This window comes from Rana temporaria, chromosome 2, assembly GCF_905171775.1.
Source record: "Rana temporaria chromosome 2, aRanTem1.1, whole genome shotgun sequence".
NCBI classification, from domain to species: domain Eukaryota; kingdom Metazoa; phylum Chordata; class Amphibia; order Anura; family Ranidae; genus Rana; species Rana temporaria.
In genome coordinates this window covers 283,568,383-283,584,460 of record NC_053490.1, presented here as the reverse complement: position 1 = coordinate 283,584,460, position 16,078 = coordinate 283,568,383, and the positions used below count along the sequence as shown (strand labels likewise).

Genomic DNA, 16,078 nt, shown 5'->3' with positions numbered 1-16,078 from the left:
ATTACCAGTGAGATTTCTTTAAATATCTATACACAGGGTGTTTTGCATTCAACTGTTTTTACTGCTAAGATGTATAAACTCAGTGATTATGTGAGATAACACTGGACCCAATAGCTCAGTTCTCCTATCTATAACAAACCTTATACACAATTGGCTTAGAACCTACACAAAGGAAGAAAAACCTCTAACCCAAACAGATAAAAATAAGCACAAGTAATGCTTAGAAATGACAGGTTATCCAGATATAAAAGTCCAACAAAAATCCTTTCATATACAATGAAATTTAAACATGGCCTTGCGTGAGAAGTATGTTTGCTTCTCATTTGCAGTGTACCTATTCAGTTCCTGTAACATTCTTATTATCATAGTTTTGATACATTCTATTAAGTGATGAGTGACCTGGAAGCCACCAAATTTATACTCCATCTCAAAATATCCCAAAAAATGTATCGTGGGATCTACACCGAAGTGAGGCCTATATGAATTACTTCAGTCCAGTATCTGCTTCTTCTGGGAAAAGGGCCCCATCTCGCTTTTAATATGCCTCAAAGGCGTTTGGACAGCATAAAATGTGAGCATATTTGGACAGTTCTTGATTTGGGTTTGTCAACTTTTGATCTTGGGTTCATCTGTTGGATGAAAGGAAGAAATGTGAGCGCTACACACTTAAGCAAGGCCTAATCTAGTGAATATCACAACAACCTTCCAAACCATCAACTAGAACCGCGATGGCTTAAATTTAAATAAACATACATATAAAATGCAAAATCGAGAAAATGGCGGAATATTTACTTCCGGTTTTTGTGTGTGTTCAAAACCGGAAGTAAATATTCCGCCATTTTCTCGAAGTCCGTGATGCGGACACAGAGCGGTCGGTTGACCAAGGAATAGCTCCAAACACTCCGCAAAATGCTTGAGAAATAGACACACAAAAATAAAAACAAATAAATGCTTTGTATCGATTTTGTTGGTTCAGTGACAATAAACGTACAAAGCATTTATTTGTTTTTATATTTGTGTCTATTTCTCAAGCGTTTTTGTGGATTGTTTGTAGCTGTTCCTCTGTCAATGACCGCTCCGTGTCCGCATCACAGACTTTGAGAAAATGGCGGAATATTTACTTCGGTTTTTGATACGTGACGTAGGGATTTGGAATCGCGTGACACCACCGGAGTCCAACAGACACGTAAGACGGCGCTGTGAACGCCACGTCCCGCATTAATTTTTGCACAATTTCCTCCGTTTTTATGTAAGAGTCCATTTTAGCACTTAATAAAGCCACCCCTTTTTTTAAACCGTACTTCACTATTGGAGGCATTCGTTTCTTTTCTCTCCTCTCGCCCAATTGGAGCATTGAGCACCTGCACAGATCTGTCATCCGTTCGGGATCAGAGTCAGTCACAGAGGCAAGTGACCACTGCAGAGGATAATATTGGGAAAGATTGTGACACACATCCCTGGATACGCATACACCCATGCTACATTCTCACATCCAACTGCATTAAGGTGAGAGTTCTGGGAGACTGTTATGGATGCTTTTCTATTTGCACTATGATTCACCATCAGCCATCTTTGTTTAGATTTTCCCATTGATGCTCATTAATCTTTTGATCAAGGACATTTTCTCCTCATTTAGGACATTGCCCATCTTTATTACCATTCATTGGTTCACTTGTGTTAACAGTATTTATTTATCTTTTTTCACTAGGCAACCTATGCATTTTATATGTATGTTATTTAATTAAGCCATCGCGGTTCCAGTTTGATGGTTTTGGAAGGTTGTTGTGAATATTCACTAGATTAGCCTTGCTTAAGTGTGTAGCGCTCATCACATTTTTTTTCATTCATTCCCTTTTTGTGGATGAACACTATTGGATAGATGCTGCTTCCATGTCATTCATTACACTTTCACCTATTTTCACATAACCTACTCCCAGTAGCGCAAATTGTTCTCAACTTAAAAATTTTCATCGGTTGGATGCTAAACCTGGAGAGTTCTGTGCAAATGGCTTTCTTTACCCGTCTCTTGTTATAGTGAGGGAATCGGGGGGTGTCCCCTTTCCTTGTGGCTATTGAACCACTAGCATGCTTGCTGTAATAGACTACCAGAGTGGTTGGATTTCATAGTCCAGAATAGAAGCTTGCTCTTTATGTGAGCAATGTGTTCCTCCTACTGTCTGATTGTACAATCCTCTCCATGAGGTTATGTCCCTCATTGCTGAATTTGAAAGTTTCTCAGGGCTTAAACTCCTCTGGTTCCTCTAATTGGGTCCAACTTTCCCATTATGAGGTTTTCTCTCAAATTTAAATACTTGGGTTAATTCTCTCCCAGTGTTGCTGATCATTCTTTGAACATTGTCCTATTGATGTCACTATTAATTTTCTAGGACATATTTTGCCTCTGTTAAGATTTACTTAACTGCTTGCCGACCAGCCGCCGGTCATTCTACGGCGGCAGGTCGGCTCTCCAGGGCGAGAGCCCGTAGCTATACGGCGGCTCTTTGAGCACGCCACTAGGGGCGCATGCGCGCGCTCGCCCCCGACTCCCGTGCGTGGTGCCCGGCGATCGCCGGCGGGCACACGCGATCGCTCGTTACAGAGCGGGGACCGGGAGCTGTGTGTGTAAACACACAGCTCTCGGTCCCTGTCAGCGGGGGAAATGCTGATCTTCTGTTCATATAGAGGATCAGTGTTTCCCCTAGTGAGTCCCACCCCCCCCCCCCCCCCACAGTAAGAACACACCCAGGCATACTTAACCCCTTCCCCGCCCCCTAGCTTTAACCCCTTCACGGCCAGTGGCTTTTTTATAGTAATCCAATGCATTTTATAGCACTGATCGCTATAAAAAGCCAAGTGGTCCCAAAAATGTGTCAAAAGTGTCCGCCATAATGTCGCAGGTACCGAAAAAAAAAAATCGCTGATCGCAGCATTACTAGTAAAAAAAAATATTAATAAAAATGCCATAACTATCCCCTATTTTGTAAACGCTACAACTTTTGCGCAAACCAATCAATTAACGCTTATTGCGATTTCAGCCCTGTCGTGACTAATTTTCACATTTCATTGAACTCCACTGGACAAAAGTGCTTTATCCTGGTGTTGGCCTTGTGAATTGAGACCATTGTCATATTTGTGCTTTGGGAACACTTTGTATTCAGCTGGACAGCTAAAATTTCAGTAGATTTTGGGCCATGCACATATTGGTTTATGGCCCTGGCAATACAGTTACTACCACTTTTGATTACCATTTCAGATAAGGAAAAACGAGAAAAGTCAGGCTCTGACGGTTGTGAAGCGGCAAGTAGCTCTCAGTCAGAAAGGTTCATCGAGTTCTCACCAGTGATTTAAAGGAGGTGAGTTCAAAATTCTTCATGACAGAGGGTTAAAACAAGTCTCAACTTGAACAGTTCTGCAACTTTGACATGCATTAGTAAAAACTATACATAACATCATCGCGACTACTTTGTTTATCCAGGTGAGTGGTAATGGATCTTTTCCAATTGTGGGTGGGTTTTCTCCTACCTAAAAAATATATTTCTAGGTAATCATCCTTGTTTCCACAGACATGTAGTGTGTACTTCCTGTGCAGTGTCATAATTATGCGACTACAAAAAAGGTAACTTTGGACGTTCTTGGTAAAGTGTATAAAGTAGGCAGTTAAGGGGGGGAAAAAAAAACATTAAAAACGTGACTGCTCACGAATTCCAAATTGACAGCCACCTCCTCAGGTTGCCCCAGAGGAATCCTCAATTTTTAGAGATTCCCTGCACAGAGGTAATGTGTGCAGCCACCAGTACCTTTTCTCAAGGATTAACTGTATCATCCTTTCTATGCACGTTGTTCTAGGCCCATGTCCTCTGGGCCCACAGAGGATGGGGTCCTGCTGCAGCAGGGGACTGTCTCAGAATCACTCTAAGAGATGGACTGGATGGGGGATGCTTTTTTTACGCAACTTGCATCCCCCATCCAGTCCATCCTATTCGAGTGAATGAGACAGTCCCTGCTGCAGCAGGACCCATCCTCTGTGGGCCCAGAGGACATGGGCCTAGAACACTTTCATAGCAAGGATGACTACAGTTGATCCTTGAGAAAAGGTACTGGTGGCTGCACACATTACCTCTGTGCAGGATCTCTAAAAATTGAGGATCCCTCTGGGGCAACCTGAGGAGGTGGCTGTCAATTTGGAATTCGTGAGCAGTCACGTTTTAATTTTTTTAATTTTTTTTTTTCCCCTTACCCTAACTACTTTAATACATTTTTTTTTTTTTTTTTTTTTTTTTTTATTTTTTTTTACTAAGAACGTCCAAAGTTACTTTTTGTAGTCGCAAAATTCTGTGGTGGGGTGTGTTTGTGTGATGAGGTTTTTTTTGTTTTTTTATGGACTGGAAGGCAGAATTTGTCACTTGCTCAGTTTACAACTGCTGGGGTTTAACCTATACCCTATCTTGGCTTACAGCCCTTATACCTCACTGAGCAGGCAAAAAGAACCGTGGTCTCTTCCCTGCTCTGAGAACTTCACTTGCAAGTTGGTATCATTTTGGGCTACAAGTTTCTTCAGGTTGTGATGGAACCAGAGATTTTGGTGCTTTATTTGCCAACTTGTTTTACAGTTGTAAGAAGGAAGTGGTGTGGTCGCTCCTGGACATCCAAGACTCTGAACAAAAGTTCAATGTAATTTGTCGGTTATGTGACGGCCTCTCCATCAGGGGATTTCCTGGCCTTCATGGACATCTCGGACACGTCCTACCTGTGCCGGCACTAGGTCTTCTCTGCTTTTTGGTAGGAAAAGTGCTTTAACAAATTGTGCTCCTCCTTTAGACTAGCCACCGCCCCTTCCAGGTGTTTAAGGTACTGGCTTCTGGCATTACTGTAACGGGGATTGCCATGGTCGGCTATCTGGATGACTTTCTCCTTTGGGTGGAGTCTGTGTTTCCCTGCTGGACAACGTGGTGATCAGTTTGCACTCTACAGGAGTTCGGCTGGATTCTGGACTTCAAGAAGTCTGCTCTTTGCACAGGCCAAGGTGTTTTTCTGCATTCGCTGGGAAAAGCTCCAGAGTTCTGTCAGTCGTTTTTGCAGTTCCACAGGTGTCTTCTCTGCACTTTGCATGCAGGTCCATGATCTCATGATGTTCGCCTTCAAGGTGGTCCCCCTATGTGCAGTTCCTTACAAGGGGCCTGCTGAAGGAAATCTATGCAAATGGAGAAAGTCTCCATCCTGTGGCTTAATCTGTCTCCTCTTGCCATGAAGTAATTTCTCCCTCTGCATTGACAGTGGTCATGACTGACACCAGCCTAGGCCAGGGCTGTTGAATGAGTTATGCCGACTCCCTTTTCATATCCTAAAGCAGGGGTAGTGAATTAAAATTCGAGGAGGTTTCGGTCACTAAATCTACCGTCGAGGTTTGAAATCGCAAGTCTGTGCCCTGAATGATTGTACTTGGTGTGCCCCATAAATCAGTTGCCATTGCTGGGGGGTGCCCCCTTATATCAGATATTCCCATTAAGTTTCTTAATCAGAAGGCTCCCTTACATCTGTCTCCTGTAAATGTCTCCCCTAGCCTATGGTGCACATCTGCATTCTTTTATGTTAAGGGGCATGCTGATGGCCAATTTTTTTTTTTTTTTTTTTTTTTTGTGCCCCTTAATGTAAAATGGGGGGGCATGCTGATCAGTACGTTTTGTTAAAGTGGAGGGGCCACACAAAGTGAACCGCCCGCTTTTCTTAGCCTCCCCCGGTGTCGCATTTGGCACCTTTTGGGGGGGGGCTGTCTTCTGGTAAACACACAGATCACAGAAGAGAGTAAGGACGCAAATGTGCAGTAGGGAATTGGGAAATGAAGCCGCAGCACTTCACTTCCTGATTCCCTCATGGAGGATGATGGTGGGGCGAAGCCGAGAGCCCAGCAATTGCTGCTGACATTGCGGGCACCCTGGACAGGCAAGTGTCCATTTATTAAAAGTCAGCAGCTGCAGTATTTGTAGCTGCTGGCTTTTTTTTTTTTTTTTTTTCGGACCTCTACTTTAAGGGGCACTCTGATGGGCACAACAATGTGCCCATCAATGTGAACTTCACATAAAAGGGCATGCTTTTGGTGTGCCCCTGTAAATGTCACACCCCACATACCTTAAGGGCAGGCCAGGAGGAGAAGCCAGCAGAAATGGCAAGTTGTGAGAGCTGCTCTAGGAGTCTTGTTGAAGAGGGTGGGCACGCATATCGCATTACAATATACCTCATGGCGGGCAAAGAAGTGGGAGCCGTGAGAACCTGCAGCAGGGGGACGTGCACCTGACATCACACCTCAGGGCCTGGCCAAGAGCTGCAAACTAGTTGGCGGCAGGTGGCGGGGCTCACTTTGGTTGCAGGGGCACCCGCATTGCCAGCAACCAATGACTGCTGAGCAGTGGAATGGAGACACTTTACACTGGTGGCCTGATGGTCCGAGCAGGAGTTGTTTTAATGACTGGTTGGGTCTAGCTCAATGAATGAGCATCTTCAGTGATGTCTCTTCAGGATCTAGTCCAATGCCACAGCGGTCGCCTAAGCAGCACGAGGATTTCGGCAGCGGTGCTGGACGACTCGTTCGCACCCTTTTTTGGGGGTAGGACTTCATGCTCCAAACTTTTCTGTCCAAGTTCTGGGCACAAATTGAATGGTGGACTACCTCGGCCATCAACTTTTGGTCCCTGCATCCAGACATCTTCCACCAGATATGCCTATCAAGAGGCTCTTCACTAGGAAATGGTGGTTGGTGTGGCAAAGGCCCCTGAATGTTTGGGGGGGGGGGGGGTTCACAACAAATTGGGACGTTATCAATTGTTGCAAGTAATGACAAACGGGAGCAGAGACAGGTCCTGTGATTTATTGCTTGTTTGCACTGGTGAGATCCACAGAAGTACAGCCAGATTGTTTTGCACTCCTGTGATGTCAGAGCTGGTTCAGGCATGTGAGCGATTCGTGACCATATGGTTGCGATCTTTCTCTGGACTGGCTCTGAGAGGACAGCCTGCTAAGCTGGCTGCTCCTGTCCCCTCCACAGCCTAGTCACTCTCGCTGTGTGTGTCAGACTTACAATCACCAGCTCTCTGCTTAGGAAGAACTGAGGGATCAGTTTGATTACTTGGTTCTCAACCTTAGAGCTGGCAGAGGGACAGATGCAGCATCCGCCTACGTAATGCCTCATACGCACTATCTGGTTATCGGATGCTAAAAATCACTTTTGGATCGTTCGATAATCTGATCATTAGTACACAGCTTTCGACAGCCGATCACGACGTCCAACAAAATCCGAAAGAACAAACAGAAAACTTGCTTGGGCGATAGCCCATCGTACGACAATCGTTTAATCAGAGTAATGCTGTCCGCTAAAAATTGATAGACGAACACCACACAAGATCAAAAACACAAACTAGGGACACGGGGTCACACTATTTGAAATTTCAGATACGCACACTGGAAACGTTTTTCCAGAATCGTATGACCGAAATTCTTATTTTTCATAGAGCACATTTTGCACTGTTGGTATTTGATATTTAGTTTTATGCAGCAAAAATGTGAACGATACATCATACAATAATTGGATCATTACATATGCGCCCCCCTGCCCAGTGTGATTGTGTACCGCATGGGGTTACTTGGTGGTCTGTGCAGGCAGTCTAGTCCAAAGTCAACTGGGATTGCAAGCGGCTGCATGGCAATAGTAAAGTGTCAAAATTTGACATGCAGACAGGAAGGGTTGCATGTATCAGAACGCACTGTCTGCATTTGGATTTGCATTTGGATCTGTGCACCAACTCCTATAGGTGAAACTCTCAAAAATTGGCTCGGCATATAGGACCTGTCTTGGCGCCTGTCTGAATGAGCCCTTAGGAGAATTTATCAAAACTAGAGCAGACAGAATCTGGGGCAGCTGTTCATAGCGAACAATCGGCTCATGGCTTTCATTTTCAAGACTGGTTGCCATGCGCAGCTGTTCCAGATTCGGACTGCACCAGTTTTGATAAATTCCACTATTGACTACAGTAAAAACCATGGTTTGAGAGCGGTTTTGCAAGACAAACCCCCTCCTTTTGACTTGATATAAGAAGCAGCGTCATGTCACAAATTGTTATAAAATGAGGCGCCTCCAGTTGTAGCCAATATGGTTACATTTAATGAAGGTACAACATTTAGCAACATATTGCTACACTTGGAGGCGCCTCTTTTATACCCTGTAGTTCTTGCTGGTTTTTGCTTCTAATCCCCTTGTGGATGGACATTGTACGGTTACACAACCTATTACATCGCTATAATTTATTAGGACTATAAACTGAAGGACTTGTAAATAAAAGGTTGTGGTACAAGTCATCTGAGTTTCCATTATTTCTTATGGGAAAATTTGCATCGATCTAAAAGTGCTTTTGGATTACAAGCATGTTTCTGAAACAAACTATGCTCGCAATCCAAGGTTTTACTGTACCTGCATTTTTAAGGTTCAGCACATGCTTTGTCAAAGTGGTTGCAAAGGCACACTTTTTTTTTTTTTTTTTTTTTTTTTTTTTTTTTTACTTCATGCATTCTAATGGCATGCAGGTAAACATGTGTGCAGCAATTCCAAGCCGCACCTAATACATGCCCAAGCCCCCTCCCAATCCAGCAATGTCCATGAGAGCCTTGGCTCTCCAAGGACTCGCACTCCTGATTGGCTTTTGGTAGCAGCGGGAGCCATTTGCTCCACTGCTGTCAACAGCCAGGTAAGCCAATTAGGAGACAGAGGTGGGTGGGAGTGCACCTGCTTGCTTGTCCCCCAATAGCAAGCTGCTTGCTGTTGGGGTGGCTCCCAGAAATAGGGAGGGGCCAGGGGTCGCCAGCAAGGGACCCGAGGAGGATCAGGGCTGGCTCTTGTGCGACCATATCGCACAGAGCAGGCAAGTACATGTTTGTTAAAAAAAAAAAAAAAACTTTTAATATTGAAGGTTAGCTGCGTGTAGTAAAGGATATGCAATAGCACTGTTTTGTTTTTAAAATTAGTGTGTTCTGAGGATTTGTACGGTCAGTCACATACTGCATTTTGTGGCAGTCCCATTAAAGCATTGTGCCCATTTAAGTGGACCCCCCCACCACCCCCCCCCCCCCCCTACCCCCCCCCCCCCCCCCCCCTACCCCCTCCCCCCCCCCCCCTGGATGCATTCTGGCCACAGTTAGTTTTGCATGGTGCTGCAATATGGCCACATACCATTTTTTTTTTTTTGGTGGGGGGGTGCAAAAAATTACCAGCACTGGGTGTCAGATGTGCTAGCTATGCCGCTGCATATTAAGAACTGGACACGTATTCTAAATGTGACATTTTGTGCATTTTCTCAGTAACACTCGTGCTTTTGCTTCTTCCATGAACCTTAAACCTCACACATGCTTCGCTTAACTTGTGACTGACATTAAAATGGGAAAGGCTTAAAACCCTGTCAGTAAGACTGACATGCTCCCTCCCTTTCTTGCCTTGCTATCAAAGGAAGTGAGATTGTATTCAGTTTCTCCAAGCCAAACTTGTAGTTGGGCTTTGTTTGTCATGATTTTTATTTTTAATATACGAATACTACTACACTGTCTTGTGTAACTTGGCTTGTTTCTGTAACTTTTATAGCTGCAAGTAATCTTTTGGAACTAGATGAAGCGAACAAAGCTTTGGATATATTGAATGCCAGAGACAATCACTTTGAAGTTCTGTTTCAACAAGATGCTGCTAGTGAAAACAACAACATTGTATGGGTAAGTTAACCACTTCAATATCAAACTTTCACACCCTTCCTGTCCAAGCCAACTTTCAGATTTCAGCACTGTCACACTTTGACAATTACTCAGTCATGCAATAATGCAATGACATTTATCATTTTGGTGTTTTGTTTATAATGGCGATGACAATGGAGCTTGATGGCTTCACAATCGGCCAATCAAGCACAGGCAAACAGGAGGGGTTATACAAATCTCAACCAATGAGCAATGACTGGGGGTGTATCTGTGCAGGGGTAGTGTAGGATTTCCCACCCCCCTGTCCTTGTAAGACATGCTCTTCAGCTAGACAAAGAAAGCCACATGGCTGGTCTTGTGCCACGTACACACGACAGTCATAACGTGGGGGGGGGGGGGGAATAACGGCGTTCTCGATGTGATTCTTGTCAAGCCTGCCTTGCATACACACGATCGTGAAAAAATGCTTGTGAAAAAATGCTCGAGCAAAGCGCGGTGGCGTACAACACGTATGACGGCACTATAAAGGGGAAGTTCCATTCGAATGGCACCACCCTTTGGGCTGATTATGCAAATTACTCTTCTCATAACTTGCTCCCGAGAAATAGGTTCTAAATTTTTAATGCTATTTTTCTCAAGAAAAATGCGCTGGAGCCTACACACGATCGTTTTTAATGACCAATTTAAGGAATGGCATTTTTCTTGTGTGTACGCGGCATTAGAAATCATGAATGCTGTCCCCAGCCAAAACGCACTCAGACTCCTGTTTTTAACCATTGGCGTGTATCCTTATTCTGCATTGTTCAGAGAACGCATACTTGGATTATTCTAACATTCCTGCTGATGGGAGATTATCTGCAGGGACACAGCCTGCTCTCCTCAATGGGGAGGTTGAATGGAAATGGACTGCATGTCCATTTCCATCCGATTTGTCTGCCATCTGTCCGGCTGATTCGATAACTCATCCCCATCTGTCTGTTTTTAGTGGGCCAGATCAAATACCAGCAGGTGTCAATGGACACTTGTCCGCTGACATGCGCCTCACCATAGAGATCCAATCTGGTCTGCCTGAAAAAATGGACAGGCGGACCCGATCAGTACACTGCTATGGAAGGGGCCTTGGGCAAAAGCACAATTTGCCTGTCTTCATGCAGGCATTATAAAGGTGACCTAATAAATGCCTTGACAGTGTCACATGTTCATTGAATGCCACGGACATGACATATAATTAATCTTTACAAAGGTTTCATTTTTGTGTGTTCGGTCCCCCCTCTGCTATAGATTTTTAATGCAGCACATCTTTCTTTCCTTCCCAGTTTGTTTACGGTTTTATTTTTATTTTTTTTGTGCAGGAACTAGATGATGGGCTAGATGAGGCTTTCTCAAGGTACTGTAATCTATGGACATTACTTCTAATTAATTTTGAGATCCATACTGTGTTAAAGCCTAACTCCATATTTTAGTGAATGTACTGCTCAACCATTCACAGGAATCTTTGTATTTTTGAATGCTTACAATTCTTCCTCTAGCTGAGGCAGGCGGGTTTATCTCCACCTTTTCAATCAAAAAATGTTTTCCTCTAATTCTCACCCCAACTAATTTTTCCAGGAGCAGAATGGGATTTCCCGATCCTGCTGTTGGAACAGTGCTGTAAACTGCATGTAGTCTCGGCTACAAACTGTGTAATTGCAGCACTGACAGCTGCTGCATGCGTTGGTAAAGGAAATGGTTAATTTAGATCAGTTTGGTCCAAGTGGAGTATTTAAAGTTAAGTAAAACATGGCTGTAATGCATTCAGTGTCAGCTGCAGGCAGACGACCTGCTCAGGTGATCAAATCATAGCAAACAGAGGGCAGCATACCAGGGTGTTAATGCAGAGCATATAAATGTGATTGCACACAGCATTTAGGGAAACTGGTGCAAGCTGCCCACAGAAATACTAATATGAGTACATGACGACTGATTGAATTTCTCCACTGAAATTATGCTGAGCCCCTGGGCAGGAGTAACCCAGGGACACCCAGCCAGAAAAGCAGCGGCTTGGAACGCAAATGTGCTCTAGCTGCTATAGCTGCTATAGACTGGAAGACATCAGAGCCAGAGAAGAAACTGAAACTGTTGCCATGTAATATAAAAGTATACATCACTGCAACTTCAATCCTGCTTCCACGATCACACCGGGTTTCGGGCAGATGGCCTATCTGACCATTGTGCCGCTTGTCTTTTAATGGCCAGGCTTTAGCTCTTTCGGTGCCTCTATTTGCCCACTCCCTACCCTGCCAAGGCTTATCCGAGTATCTTCTGTTTAGCGCGCTCCACACCCTGCTAAAAGCCTGGACTTATTGGAGTATTGTGACCATTCTTCCCAGTGCTCGCTGCCGGTCTTGATCATGGAGCGACACTTCAGGTAGACTAATAACCAAACCGGTCCTTTGGAGGACAAACGCGTCCGCTGGCATGGCATGGCGCAAAGATTTATGGGAGAGGGGATCCTATATTGGAGTGGAGGCAGGGTTAAGCCGCACATATGCTGCCATGGAGTCTATCAGGAAAAGGTAATTTTGGAATTGATGGCAGCAACACTTCTCAAAAGTTGGGATGGCAAAGTACTAACCAGGAAAAGCTGAAATAACAACATTTTGCAAACGAATTGGGTTAATTGGCTACAGGTGAGGACTATGAAGTATAAAACGGCAGCTGCAAAAATGGGCAGAGGTTCACCAATCTGTGAAAAGCTGCATTTAAAAAAATTCGCACAATTTCAGAATAAGGTTCCTTAATGTAAAATTGCAAAGCCTTTAAATATATCACAATCTCCAGTACAGTATCAACAGCGTGTAATTCCAGCGTCCGCAGAGCCGAAAACCAGAAGTGTGGAACGCAAGCTCCGAGAACCGGAAGTGACGCAACGGCCAATGAGAACTCTCCAGACGCTGGAATTACAGGCAGTTGATACTACACGGCTTGCAGGGCTTTCAGCCCGAATACCATCTGCAGAGGCTCCATTGCTGCCCAGGCTCCATTGCTGCCCTATCTTCCAGTGGCCTGTCATCTCCTTTGGGACAAAGTTCATCTTCCCACGTACCGTCCAGTGACCCCAGACCCCATTTCTGAATGCCCGATTGTTACCTCTTTGAGTAGTCTTTTGGCTGCTTGTCATATTGTATTAAATGCCTTTTCAATACTGCACTTAGCCTGGCGCACCTTGCTTTTTTTTTTTTTTTCCTACACTGTGGTAAGCGTGGCCCTGTCAACTTTTTTTTCAGATGTTTCTTCCATTTAGTTTTAAAATGGATTTTTGAAGGTGGATAGTGAATAGTGAATAAAATGGGTTTGAGAATTGCAAATCGGTTTATATGAAGTTTTTAATTTCAATATTTATATAGATAGATAGATTTTACACAGTATCCCAAAAAAAATTTTTTTTGGAAGTGTACATATTCTGTTTTGTAACATTTTTAACTTTTTTGTCTATTTGCTGTTCCCTACAGACTGGCGGAGTCTCGTACTAATCCTCAGGTTCTTGATATTGGGCTGACGGCAAATGATCTTCAAAGTGAAGACTGCTTGTCTCCTTGCAACTGGGACCGAACGGAGCTGAGTCCAGCAGATGGAGATGAACTGTTTATGTTCTGACGTTTGTAAAGCACTCTGACAGTTTTCAGTGCAATAGTCCCAAAAAAGATCTTATCACACTTCACTGAAAATGAAATGCAGTCAAGTGGGACCCCTAAAACCAAAGTTTTAACATGTACTTTAGATATTTTTGTCATACAAGAAGAGAAAATGTCCGCAAATATTTTATTACCAGCGTGCTACAGCTTGCTTATTCTGGAGCAACTTCAGAACATTTCATTCAAAAAATACCCAAAGTGTTTTTCCTCTTAGAAATGTTCTTCAGTTTTTGTTACAAAATTGTGTTATCAGTATTTTTCCAATATAGCTGTTGCAGCACACCATGGTGGATTTAGAACACTGCTTACTCCAGTTTTTTCTATACTGGGAAATATATGCATCACCGTTTTTGGTATTTATTGTATTCAGTCCTGTGTGGTAACCATTATGGCAGCAAGTCTGAATATGGCTTTCTACAGACTGTGTTTTTCACAGCATGCTAACTTATTTGTTCTCAATCTCACACCTTCCCTGGCAAAGTGTCAGAATCCTGATAGTGGAGTATAAAAACCACCCCCCCCCCCCTTCCTTGATGGAAGAATATTCCTGTTTACTGGATATCTGGCCAGTTATCATCCAGGTCCCTAACTGAGCTGTTGTATGTACTGGCCTTTATATTGGCTAAAGCCTCAATTCATTTATCAAGTTCATTGAAATGTGAGGCCTCAAGGTATCTCGCTTCCATTTCTTGTATATATGGTCAGTCTCGGTATATTTCAGTGTTTTGACACTTACAATTTCGCACTTAACTTGGCTCTGCACTTTCATTTTTACTGAAAGGTTAAAATACCCTTTTTGTGTCCCTGTTGCCTATTGTGGGCTAGTGTGAGACGGCTCCATTTAATTTTTCTCTAAAATATTCATGATTGCATGGAAGGCGTGGAGAGACTGTCAACCATGAATGGGCGATTCCTATATTGTATCATTTATACAAGTAAATACTACACGGTTATATTTAATAACCGTACACAAAATCCCATCGGTAACTCGGAGCACCTAACTAGATATCCTTTATCTGTGTGGGGTGTTAAATGGACAGCAACTGATTTCTAATTGGTTGCTAGCAGTCACTGTACAAAGCTGCTTGTGTACAGAACTATAGTGCTTAACTGTGATGGCAGTAGTGATTGGCCCAAAAACTCAACTACTTTTTTTTACGTAACTGGAACTACCCACCAAAACACTTGGGAAATTTCTTAAATGGTGGAGGGTTTTGATCATATTTTTAACCACTACTGTCTTAAAAAGGCTCACACATTTTACACTTATTTATTATTTTTTAAATGTCGGGTAACCTTGGTGGTTTCCAGTATGGCGACTGACTGGTATGCAATATGTTACGGTTTACAAGGTCGAATTGCTTCTCATTATGCTTAAAACATTTAATACAAATCCTTAAATGCAGATGACAGTTGATGGAGTTTTTTTTTTTTTTTTGTCTTTTTATTTTGTTGAAATGAGCGATTTATAATGTAAAAGTATATGCAGTATTTTGAAAATGTGCTTTGTATTGCTTTTTTTTTTTTTTTTTTTTTGTATGCGTTGTAATATTTTATTAATACCTATACTATAGACAATCATCTTGTTTGAATGGTCCGCTCTGGAGAAAAGTGGAAAAATGTAATGTTATTGCATTTTATAATTTCATAAAGCTCTTGATCTGGCCCTGCAAAAAACTGTGTGGGGGGCTCTTCATCTAAATCTCCACTTTTTATAGGCTGCATTGTCCTTGTTCCATAATATGCCAAATATGTGCTTTTTTCGGCCTCTGAATGCAACCCATTCCATAGAGATGCTAGAAACCTTACTGGCAGCTAGAACTGGCAAAATCAAATGATTTTATAAAATTATGTGGTGATCAGTTATGAATTCTATTTCTTCAGATAATTTTAGTTGCACAATATGTTGATGGAACTAGGAAAGGCCTAATTGTAGCATTTGCATATTCCCCCTCCACACCCTTAAGGTCAGTGGTCTGTCTGCATTTCACTATAGCAATTTTTGGAGCCAGATAACCAATCCTGTGTAAAACAATTTTTTTTTTATATAATATAAAAAAATGATGTGTACAGACCTATCTAGCAATGACATGTTCTACAAGTTGTATCCCAAATGATATTGCTAATAAATATTGTAGCAATCGATATTGCTGCAACGAGTGAAAAAACAATTGTATAGCCTGCTTCTGCCAAACAACTTTATTGAAATGGTGTGCCTTTTGTGGGTTTAGATGCATAAAGCTTTACTGGTTAATGCAGTGTACATGAAAAATATTTTAATAGCGTTATCTTCAGATGCACTGTAAATGCTTTCCAAACCAAAATTAAAACTTTGGTTTAATGCACATTAAGTTTCTGTGTGGTGGTGTTTTTTTTTTTTTTATATATATTTCTCTTTACCTTAACTTCAAAAGGCTGTCTTATTGGGGGAGATGGGTGACGTATGTGTAAAATGTATGCATGCTCCAACCCTCCACCGGAATAAGAGGCCACTTACCAGAGGGCAAGCAAATCGAGCATTTGGCTATAGCCCAGCCGCGGCCTTTAACTCCTCAGGAACCCAGGATGGAAAGGGTTAACGGCAAGCACTCGATGGCAGCATGCTCCAATTCATTTGGTTAGAACATAAAAGAGGTGCACCATAGTGTGACTTTGTTTTACAAAAAGGTTTATTTAAAAAT

At 42.8% G+C, this 16,078-nt stretch overlaps 1 protein-coding gene across 1 annotated transcript in view; it reads left to right on the top strand.

The window, feature by feature from the left end:
• LDLRAP1 (low density lipoprotein receptor adaptor protein 1) overlaps positions 1 to 15,748 on the top strand; it is a 58,332-nt gene extending 42,584 nt beyond the window's left edge. The window contains exons 6-11 of the mRNA XM_040337133.1: positions 3,254 to 3,320; positions 3,408 to 3,430; positions 4,618 to 4,626; positions 9,620 to 9,744; positions 11,076 to 11,110; positions 13,215 to 15,748. Coding sequence (XP_040193067.1) covers positions 3,254 to 3,320; positions 3,408 to 3,430; positions 4,618 to 4,626; positions 9,620 to 9,744; positions 11,076 to 11,110; positions 13,215 to 13,359 — 404 coding nt within the window. The 3' untranslated portion in view covers positions 13,360 to 15,748. The remainder of the gene's footprint in view (positions 1 to 3,253; positions 3,321 to 3,407; positions 3,431 to 4,617; positions 4,627 to 9,619; positions 9,745 to 11,075; positions 11,111 to 13,214) is intronic.
• The last annotated feature ends 330 nt before the right edge of the window (positions 15,749 to 16,078 follow it).